At 34.8% G+C, this 12500-nt stretch overlaps 1 protein-coding gene across 2 annotated transcripts in view; it reads right to left on the bottom strand.

The window, feature by feature from the left end:
• The window catches only part of LOC106868072 (uncharacterized), a 73461-nt gene that overhangs the window by 13641 nt on the left and 47320 nt on the right, over positions 1-12500 (bottom strand). For both annotated transcript variants that reach the window (XM_089361388.1, XM_089361389.1), the window contains 2 exons: positions 8997-9109; positions 4829-4943 (listed from right to left, as the gene is read on the bottom strand). In XM_089361388.1, coding sequence (XP_089217514.1) covers positions 4829-4943; positions 8997-9109 — 228 coding nt within the window. The remainder of the gene's footprint in view (positions 1-4828; positions 4944-8996; positions 9110-12500) is intronic.

Genomic DNA, 12500 nt, shown 5'->3' with positions numbered 1-12500 from the left:
AACTGGTACTTATTTAACCGACCCTGAAAGGATGAAAGGCAAAGCTGACCCCGGTGGAATTTGTAAATATATTATATTCAATATATTATATTCATAATGAAGTCAAACCAAATGGTAATATTTTGAAATGCTTTGACTGAAGAAGGTTTACGTAATGGATACATTTCCTGTTATTGCATAAAGCTGAAACCTATGTATTAAATGATTTCAAAATATTACTTATATATATATATACAGTAAATCCCCAAAAAGAAGAAACACACAAAAAACAACAACGCGAGAACGTGGTACATGTAAAGTATTAGCAAAGTATATTTCTTATAAATTATCATTAGCATTATTGCAGTACCGAAATCTGGACCTTTGGATTACTAGAACAAAACTCTTACTATGCAGTTAGTTATTGTCTCCTGAATTATTGTGAAGCTGTACGTTGTAGTTAGACCTTGTCGAGTAAAACAGCAGTGTGTATGTATGTATGTATGTATGTATGTATGTTATTATTTAGTTTTATGTCTAGATTTCTTGCCAATGGAGAAAGACCCAAGGGGTTCTACATATAGTATTACTCTGATGATCAATTACGTGAAACGCTGTGTAGCAGTTTGTGAAGTCTTTTCAACTTAGATAAAATATTTTACTTTTTGATATTCGAATACTATTTTCCATCACATTTTGCTCTAGTGAACTCATATGAGTGTGTATGTGATGGTGGTGCGTGTGCGTGTGTGAATGCATGTATATGTATGCATGTGCGTAAGTATGTATGTACACACACATACAGCAAAACAGATATTAGTAATCAAATGAGAATAAGGGGAAACTAAGTCAGGATACAATGAATGCTCGTCCATTAATGACAGCAATTTACTGCAATTAGGAATTTGAGCAACAAGAAGTGAAGAAATCCGCTCTGTTGTAATTGGTAGCAAACCTTTGTAAAATGATCGGAAGATGAGTAAATACACGCTCACATGTAACAAAAAGTAGAAACATCACATGCAGAAATATTATGGAGAGGTCATCTTTATGGTTGTTTAGATTCTGAAATAAATACTTTCATAAGAATCTCTTCCTCGCTTGTTTCAACCTCGATTTTGTGGAATAAACAAAAGAAATCATTGACATATTTTCATTGTTGTATGATGGGTGAAATGAAGGTAAAAATTGAGTAGCGTTGGTATAAGGTAACAGATTATCAGATCCGGTAGAGCATCGGATGGAAATGAAAATGTTTTGTGATATTTGTTCCGATTGATTTCAAAGCCATCGAGTTTTCTGGATTGATAGATAAAGTACGAATCAAATATTGGTATAGGTTTTTTTTTTTACTTTTATCTCTTTTTCCGTACCTCATAATCGGTTGCTAACGGCAAGATGGCGTTTTGTAAAGCAAAAACATACAAAGAAAGGTGCCATAAAAGCACATTTTCTCTTGAAAATTCCATAAAAAGACATCGTAATTATCATGGTCGTTTGATGGTGAAAGTAAGAGATTGTTGATATTTTCTACGAGCTGGAAATTAAGGTGAAAACTGGGTGAAAATTTATAGTTTGCAGAGAAATCATATATTTAAGGACTGATCTCGATTATTGGAACCATCTTAAAGCATTGAAACTCTATTCTATCCAGCGCCACCATGAGTGATACATCATTTGCATGATGTGAAGAATATTCCACCAGCATTGCCCAAACGACTTCAACATTAGCTTCAAAATTCATTCAAGGCTAGGATCACGGCCCCTACCCAATTCGAAATCACAGCACTTAAATAAACTGCAACCACAAAACGACTTAAATAGGATTTAGCCTGGGTCAATCTTTGGTCGAAACATATCTAATGTAGGTCTTATGCTAACATATTCATGCTAATGCATACACACTGACAAATATACGTACATACATAAATACACAGAAACACAGATACATCTGTATGCATAAACATATAAGTTTATAGAACCCGACACACACGTATTCATACATATCCATTTGTGCACATATACACCCATTCATAAACATGCGCACACTCACACACTCACACATATTCACGCACACACCCTGCACATTTGCATACACAGTAAACAATAGACACACAACCATATACACATACACCGACATACACTAGCATTGCACAAACTATCTACTTGACGTTCATCCATTATTAAACATACGTACTGACATACAGACAGACACACAGATGCGATCGTTCAATACAGTATTTATACGTGGCATGCATAGATGAGACAGATCTGTGTGTGTGTGTGTGTACACTCACCACCTATTCTGTGTGTGTGTGTGTGTGTGTGTGTGTGTGTGTGTGTGTGTGTGTGTGTGTGTGTGTGTGTGTGTGTGTGTGTGTGTGTGTGTGGCTACTATGTGTGTGTGTGTGTGCGGAAACAGAGAAATAGTGAGTGTTGTGTGTGTGTGTGAGAGAGAGAGAGAGAGAGAGAGAGTGACAGACAGAGAATGAAGTAGATTGATAATTGGGTAGATAGACAGATAGCTATCCGAATGTGTGTCTACATAATAACATATATAAAGTATGGATGTATAAAATTATATATGTGTATATGTAGTTGTATAAGTATGTATGTATGTACGTACATATCTATGTATGCATGTATGAATATATGTATATATATATATATATATGTTTGCCAACAGGGATTCATTAAAATACATAGAGACATGAACATATTTACACACACATACACACGCACATATATATAGAGAGAGATATATAGATATACATATATATATATATATATATATATATATATATATATATATATATATATATATATATATATATATATATATATATATATATATATATATATATATATATATATACATACACATATACATGTATGCATATATAAACACATAGTTCTACAAATACATATATTCCTGAACATATATATACATATACGTATATATGCATGCAAACACACACACACACACAAGCACACACGCATGCACACTTGCTCACCAGCAGCGCATGCACACACGAACACTCTCTGCAGCTATTCTAAACACGGTATCATGTATTTGATGCATTCTTCTGGATGACCTTTGCTATTTTCAGAACATTTCTACAATGAATAATGTTACCACGGGAAGGTTGGGTTGTTGTTGTTTTTTTTATCAAATTCTGGCTCCAAACTATAACATTGGCCATGTGATATAATTGGGACAATCAGTAGACACCTTGAGTAATTGGGGGTGGGGGGGGGGTAAGGTCGATATTAACATGAGTAATATAAGAAGCTAACGAATACAACCGTAATAAAGGATGGATGGGGGTCGAAGGAGAATCTTAGCAGAAAGGCTAATTCAGGTCCAAGAATTCAGGGGAGGCAATCTCGAAGATTTAATAAAAAATTAATTATAAACACAACATTGGTCGAGTAGCGTAGACAATGTAAGCAATGCAATACAGGGAGATAACTTTAGACATGCTTCTGCTTTATTATACCTCATCGTTAAATTTTTAGTTTTTATCAACACTGACGGACAAAGATGGCTTGAGAAATATATGTAGATTGTTGACAAGGTTTCCAATTAATGGCTTCTGATTTAGGCACAAGACCAGCAAATTTAATGATGGGAAATTATTCGGTAAGGTTCCAATGAAATACTGGAGTATTTGACTGGAGCCTTACTTTATCAACCCTGGAGGGAGGGCCAGCATAGTTGACCTCAACAGGATAACTTAAGATGAGATTTCTAATTAATATGATTTCCAGATGTAGCAGAGATAGACGACAGGACCAGGCAAGATATCAACAGCTGATACGTGGCCCCGGCTTTCATATACAGAATTAAATCGGATTATTAAGAGAGAGAGATTAAATACGGAATTAAATCCGATTATCAAGAGAAAGAGAGACTTTCTATCGTCAAGAGAGAAAGTCAGTCAACAACAACAATAGATATGCCTGCTGTTGTTGTTGCTTAGTTTCTGGTCAGCCCCTAGTCTACCAGCAAGGTGTCTTCCAGCCGTGACCGTCTCATCGTTACTTGAGAAGAGGCTATCTAGCACATCGTCCAATGTGTTCTTTCGTTTTCAAGACAGTAGAACTACATATCTGAGAGGAATTTGACTTCATTTCTCATAAATATAACAACCAAGTGGTAGAAGTCGAGAAACCCTTTAATCATGAGAGGAATTTTGCCTTCATTCATATTCAAACCAACCCTTATCGATCTTCTTAAAAAACCCATATTGAGAAAACTCGGTTTGAATCTTAAAATCAAGACTATACTTAAACATTAGAGAATTGGCCGAGTCGTTAGAGCATCGGATAGAATTCTGGGTTCAGATCCTACCCGGGTTAGTTTTATCTTTTTATCCCTTCATGGTCGGTAAAATAAAATAGCAGTGCAGGGCGATGGATTAGAAGAATTATCGGTGCGTCGAACAAGGCCTCTTGTGATATTTACACCAGAGAATCTTTCCCACCTAAAACTCCCAAGGACCATATGGGAATGTGAGGTTAGACCAGGTGAGAGTTTAAATCAACTAGACAAGAACAGGAACGGTCTGTGTAAGAGGCTTCCAAACAGTTTCCAGTTTCCAAAATTCACTCACAACGTTTTGGTCCACTGGAGACAAGAATGAAGACACTTGCCCAAGGTGTCACTGATGAACTGGACCCGAAACTACATATTCGCGAAGCAAATTTCTAAACCGGGAAGAAATTGCAGAGGGTAAGATTAATTACAAGATTATTGGTGAGAGTGATTATGCCAATTCTAGATTTGGTAAAAGAAGAAGCAGATGAAAGGTTGTAGAAGAGATGGAGATGAGGTTTTAATGGTTACCAGCTTTTGGAGATGGAAGTTGTTCATTTGGCTGGTCACTCAAGGGACATTCTACAGCATAGAGTGGTAATTCCTGGCTGTGGTGAATCCATAAATCTGGAATCACACGACGTGCCTGAAAAGGAAAAATATATTTACATCAATGATATTAACCTTGTGTTTATTATGACATTCTATTTAGTAATGTTTTTTACACAAGATTTATTTTGCTTAGTGTTATGTTTATTTTGTCATGTTTATTATGTAATGTCATTCTTACGTTTATTTATGCAGTGTTTATTATATAATGCATGTTTATATTTGTTGTGTAATGTTTAGAATTATATTATGTTTTTACGTAATATTTGGTTTGTAGTATTTGTTATGTTTACTGCTATATCATGTTTTAAGTATTATTCATTGCATAATGTTTTAAATAATGTTCATGTTATGTTTATTGAGTGTTACGTAAGGTCTATTACGTAATATTTAGTGTGTTAGATTGTGTTTTTATAATGTAATCTTTATTGCTTTATTATGATTATGCAATGTTTATTTTTATGTTCATCATGTGAATTAGCTAAGATTTAGTTATTCTAAAAATATCTCATGTATGTAGAATAGAAACAATGACAAGTCTGTTCAGCAGTGAGTGTATAAAATATATTATTAAAGAAACCAGTACAAGAAGATCGCAGGTTTTATAGAGATATAAAATTATAACCAGAATCAATGGAATTCAGGCGAAACATCGTAAAATCAAGTACGCGTTCTCTGCGTGTATAAATCTCCATGTTATAAATAGACTCTTTTTGAATATCAATTTATTAATAGAAAATTCCGAAAGCCCTGCATTTTGACTGCAGCGAGGAGATAAAGTGGCGCCGTGACAAGACTGGCGCTCATTTTCTGTTAAATAGGTTGAAACAGAGTGAAATGAAATGATTTGGGCACCGCACGCCGCCTGGTTCAGGAATGGAACACATAACCATCCGATCGGGAAGCCAGTCAGTACCCATAAGCAATAGGCCATGCGGTTTCAGAGACCAGACTAAACCATTTATGTGTGTATGCATGTGTATGTATACACACACACACACACTCACACACACGCAGACATACACAAAGATAAAAAATACATATATATTCAAACAGTGATATATCTATCTATCTCTACATACATACACATATATATATATATATATATATATATATATATATATATATATATATATATATATATATATATATATATATATATATATATATATATATATATATATATATATATATATATATAAGTAGTGAATGGTCAAGCGAAACCTATTTCAGACATAATTACGACCAGAGAACGAAATGACTGACAACACAGCTCTACATTGTTACCCCACACACATTAAAGCTATTTTTATTCGGTCAGCTATTTACATATTTCCCTGACAATCTTAACATTACACAGCCAAACTCAGAAAGAGGGGGAAAGAAAAAAGAAAAAAGAAAACCAAACTACGAAGCATAAAAGAAGGCCTATAATGAATAAAATATATTTTTAGCGCTTGTAAATTCCACACGCCAGTTTCCTTGTAACTCTAATCAACAGCGCAGTCATTATATAAAACAAGCGGCCACCATCTTTATCTTTGCCTTGTTCATTGTTGTCTACTATTAAGTTAAATAGTTTCTCCAAGTATTAGATATCTGTTCTTATACAGAAACCATTCTAGCACAATTCTTTCGCGTTCAATCTGCTTCAGCACAGATTTACCGCTGTTTTACTTCGCCTTCTTTCTTTATTTTTTTACTTTATATCTTCTTCCTTTTAATTCATTACCTCTTTCTGTCTCTCCCTCTTTCACTTACCTCTTTCTCAGAGTATATATATGAGCTACTAATAGTTTCTTACTGTCAAGACACGTGTCTAGGCAGGTTTTTATAACACGCCTTGTGTCTCCAAACAATCCTCGTGTTCTAAGCAAACGATGTCTGTACACATATTGTGTACATTAAATGATATTTATCTCTCGCAGGATGGAGTACTTATTTGTTTTCATTGATCCCACTTTAACAGAACAGTAATATATATACATATATATGCATATATATGTACATATATATATATATATATATATGTATATATATATATATATATATATATATATATATATATATATATATATATATATATATATATATATATATATATATATATATATATTATGAGAGGTTCCGGTGTCCAGAAGACCCAAAAGGCAGGTAAGATTATGTAAGTGCTACCAAAGGACCGCTGTTAGGCTCCCGGTTCGATAACAGCATGAGTGAGGAGTCTAAGGCAGGTCGTGTGTGAGCGTGTATATGTTAAATAAAATAAGATAACAAGACCAAGGCAATGTGATATTTCACTCGTCTCTGATGATGAGATATCATTTATTTCCCTGAAACAGCTGTAAGAGCATCATATATATATATATATATATATATATATATATATATATATATATATATATATATATATATATATACTGTACATGTGTGTGTACACGCAAACATATATACTATGAGCAGACAGACAGGCAGACAGACAGACAGACAGACAGACAGACAGACAGACAGACAGATAGATAGATAGATAGATAGATAGATAGATAGATAGATAGATATAAATAGATAGATAGATAGATAGATAGATATATAGATAGATAGATAGATAGATATAAATAGATATATATACACACACACACACAAACACACATATATATATGTATGTATGTTTGTTTGTGTATGTGTATGTATGTATACATAGATGCATAGATACACATGCATTCACAAGCAAGCACACAGTAGATACCTTATCAGGTGGCCTGAAACAGTTTTGAACAGTTAATCATTTGGCAATATGTCTGACATTACTGTATTTGTAAAAATGTTATGTTTATTCATTCAGACATCGTTAGATATGCTTTTTTGGATCTGTTGATGAGGCCTGGCTGCTTCTTCTCTCTATATTTAACAACTAGATTCACTTATATAAACATAAGATTGAATACAAAACATGGAAAGGGCAATCAATGATAAAATTACCGACAAAGATAGACGGTGAGAAGATGGAAACACCTCAGATTTCGGAGGAACGCTCTGTTGTAGTTAGTGGCTAAGATAACCTAAGGTGGTCGAAGAACTAATTAGATATAGTTCGAGTTGTTTATATAGGTGGCTGTATGGTGGTTATGACACATAGTGGCTATCTACGTAGATAATTGCATGGTAGTTACAACACGTAGAGGTTATAACAACTCTAGATGTTAGAACTAATTGAATATATAGGCGCAAGCGTGGCTGTGTAGTAAGGAGTTTGCTTCCTAACCACAGACAGACAGACAGACAGACAGACAGACAGACAGACAGATAGATAGATAGATAGATAGATAGATAGATAGATAGATAGATAGATAGATAGATAGATATACATATGCATACATGCGTGTGTGTGTGCGCGCGTGTGTGTCAATATTCTTGAGTACTCGAATATGTACGTGTAAAGGTACTTAACTTCCGGCACAAAACGGAAGTAATGTTCAATACATACATATACTACAACATTACCTTTTATGTTAATAAAATATACCAGAAAACGATAATTAAATCAGTTTAATTAGTCTCAATAGACAGAGGACCCTTGTCAGACAGTATAATTTATGCCACACGTGAAAGTAATCACCGAATGTTTCGCAAACCTTTAAGATACGGTATTTTATTGCTATAAAATATACTATAAAACAGTTATTAGCCCCGTTTAATTAATCTTAGTAATTAATCATTTTTGCATGCAAGCATGCATACATACATACATACATGCATGCATACATACATACATACAATCATGTATACATGTATACACACATATTCACACACACACATACATAAACATAGATACACACACATACTCACACTATAGTCATACGTGCTTGCATACATACAAGCATGCATATAGATATGCGTACATACATACATTCATACATACACACACACACACGCACGCACACACAAACACATACATACATACATACCTATATACACTCATACATACATACACATGCACATACACGCATACATACATACACAGGTATATACACGCACACATACATACATACATACATACATACATACATACATACAACAAAAATTTGTTGACCTGCTTTGCCGCTTTCCGTCTTCGAAGACACCGCACCAAAATGGCGACCACAATAAACGCCACAACAGCCAAACACACCGGAAGTACAATAAACAGAATCAGTTTCCAGTTATCTGAAACATAACAGAAACATTTGATTAGTGTTTAATATTCTTTATAACAATAAAGATTTGTATCTAAATCACTTCAACGTTACCAGATCCTTTCGAGATAAAAAGATACAAAGTTGATAGAGTGAATTACTGCAAACTGTTTGATTTATGCTACATCTTTCTGTGTTATGAATTTAATATTTATATTCTCTATTGTTTGTTCTTTTGAGTAGATTTCTACTCGTATTTCTGTGCCACTCTATAGTGTGTGTATCACTCTGTGTGTGTGTGTGTGTGTGTGTGTGTGTGTGTGTGTGTGTGTGTGTGTGTGTGTGTGTGTGTGTGTGTGCCTGTGCGTATCCCTGTGTCTGTGTGCATATGTGCACAGGTATGCTAGCGTAATACCGTAACTAAATGTGTAGGTATATGGGTGTATACAGATGTCACTGGGTAATGGTATTGTTAGTTGTACGGCGAGGGAGGTGAGTCCGTGCAGGTGTGTGTAGGGGGTGATTGTATGGTTGCGTAGCTGTATGCTTGGGTGTTTGTGAATGCTGAGATGTGTCGTAACACTGTGTCAGTACAAACAAACCTTCAATGAACGCTAACCTACATAATAAAGTTATTGCCGGCAATACAACATAATAGATGCCATAAATAATATCAGGGTATTTAATAATTATGCGTATATGTGTGTATATATATATATATATATATATATATATATATATATATATATAGAGAGAGAGAGAGAGAGAGAGAGAGAGAGAGAGAGAGAGAGACGCACGTACATACGTACATTCATACAGATACACATATGTGCGTGTGTATGTGTCTGTGCGTGTGTATGTGTCTGTGCGTGTGCATATATCTATATATGTATTCATGAGTATGCGCATAAGAAAGAGACTTACGTTAACAGAGAGAGGGTGAAAGAGAGAATTGTGAGAAGAAAGAAAGAGAGAGAGAAAAAAAGGATTGATTTTTTTTTTTTTTTTTTCCTTTACAAAATTTTCACAGAAATGAAACACATCCTGCAAAACATATTTTCTATTCAACAAGAAATAATTAAAACCATATAACATCCGAAACAACAACAATAACAACAACAACGTCAATAATAATAATAATAAATGATAATGGTGATGATGATGATGATGATGATGATGATGATGATGATGATGATGATAACAATAACAGTAATAATAATTTTTTTTAATTTTCATTATTATTATTATTATTATTGTTATTATTATTATTATTATTATCATTATTTTTATTATTATTATTATTATTATTATTATTATTTCTATCTTTGGCACAAGGTCACGAATTTAATAATGATGATTTTTTTTTTTTTTCACCCTGGCCGAAAGCCAAACGTATTTTGAGGAAAGTAAGGAAAGTCACGGTTGATTAAACGGACTGAAGTGTTCCACTGGTACTTTAATATATCGGTCACATGGCAGAATGAATGGTAAGATTAAACTATGGCAGGATTTGAACCCAAAATTTAATTCATTACACCACTTTATCGCCTCCACAAAAGACTGGTATTACATTTGAAAATCTAAGTTGACTTTGGTGGGATTTGAACTCCGATCGTAAAGAGTGGTTCCAAATACCGCAACACAATAGAAGCGGTGTGGGTTGAGTAAAATCAGACATTTGTTAGTCATCATTCAAGGATAAAAGTGATCTTCTATTGCTGCTTGGGTATAAAAATACATGCGAGAAATTATTTCATGAAATTGCATCAGAATTTATTGAGAATTGTAGCAATTCCATTCATTTGTTTCCGGTCTACTGCTGGATGAAAGCCTCAACATGCAGTTTCCGGTTTATCTATATTGGTTGTAACTCTAGCTGGTCATCCTGGTCAATGGGTTGGATTGGCTTGGGTGCTCCTGTGGTCGAGTGATTAACATTGGTCATCAGTGCCAAGACGGAATTTAAACACAGAACGCAAAAAAAAACCCAAAACAGATGTGAGAGGAAGAATCTCTGTCGTTAATCAACAAACGTCTTTGACGACCTGTTGCTCTCTTCCCCTCCACACTTCCTGTCCGAAAGGTCTTGGTCAGTGGCTCAAGGTACATTGTATGCCCAAACATGATAGCTTTGTGGACTTGATTCTCGATAAATGATATCCTGGGACTCTCAGTGTAGCAGCGTTTGTTACCCTGTCTTTCCAGATTATTCTGCCCAATCTGTGAAAGACCCACATCCCAAAGGCTTCTATCTTTTGCACCAAAGCTTGCCTGTATTGTCCAAGTTTCTCTCCCGGAGAGGACAATTGGCTGAATGAACCAGTGTTGTTGGCTTCAGATTTACGTGTAGAGTTATGTCTTCTGGGGAAAAAAATATTTTCCATTCTTATGAATATTGTTTTAGCTATAAACTTTGAGTAACTTCCACACAGTGAACTTCTTGATTTAATGAACGACAACGTTGACATCGGTGGGACCTGAACTCGAAATGCAGAAAGTCGGACCGTACACCACAAGGAATTGTGCCCGAAACTCTAACAGTTCTGCCAATTCTCCGTCTGAGATTGGGTAAACTAGGAACTACTAAAATATAGAAACACTGTGTGGAGTAATAATGATTTCAAAATATCGCATAAAGGCAGCAATTTCGTGGGAGTGAGTAAATCCATTACATCGACCCCCAGTGTTCAACTGGTACGTGTTTTATCGTCCCGGAGAGGATGATAGATAACGACAACCTTGGTGGAATTTGAACTCAGAATGTTAGGACGGACGAAATGCCACGAAGTATTTTGCGCGGCGTGTCAACGGTTCTGCCAGCTCGCCGCCTTCATGTGAGGTAATATCAAGCAGAAAAGTGGAAGCATATGGGATAATATGGATGGAGAATTGTGCAAGGATGTGGAATACCATGTATGGAAGACCAACACTGTTAGAATATCAAATATAATTTAAGAAAATAATTCTCGTTTAACTACTAATGTTGTTATTTGCCACGCTGAGAAAAGCTTTCAGTAAAAACAGCAAAAAAAAATGAAACAATGAAATGCAAACTTTGAAAATGTTTGTTAAATGAAGAGAAGACATTTGACAAGAATATATTGAAGTTTTGAATAGATGAAGGTGAGAAATGGTTTTGAGAGAAAGAGGGAGAGAAAGGGGGGGAGGAAGAGAGTGAGGGGGAAAGAGAGGGAGAGGGGTAATTAAGGAAACATGAGTAATTGATTAAGTATGTAAGCAGAGCCAACCCTAATGAATAAATAAATAAATTTGCTGATAATAATTAGTTAAGTGAAATAGCAAACATTCAACTGCAGAGACAAGTAATGAAAACATGTGACCGTTTGGATTGGTTAAGCTGATTTCACAGCGGATAAGCTACGCTGATGATGATGATGATGGCGGGGATTGCGGTGGAGGTG

This window comes from Octopus bimaculoides, chromosome 13, assembly GCF_046866305.1.
Source record: "Octopus bimaculoides isolate indiv1 chromosome 13, ASM4686630v1, whole genome shotgun sequence".
Classification (NCBI taxonomy): domain Eukaryota; kingdom Metazoa; phylum Mollusca; class Cephalopoda; order Octopoda; family Octopodidae; genus Octopus; species Octopus bimaculoides.
Note: the sequence above shows the minus strand (reverse complement) of the source record. Positions and strands in the feature narration are given on the sequence as shown.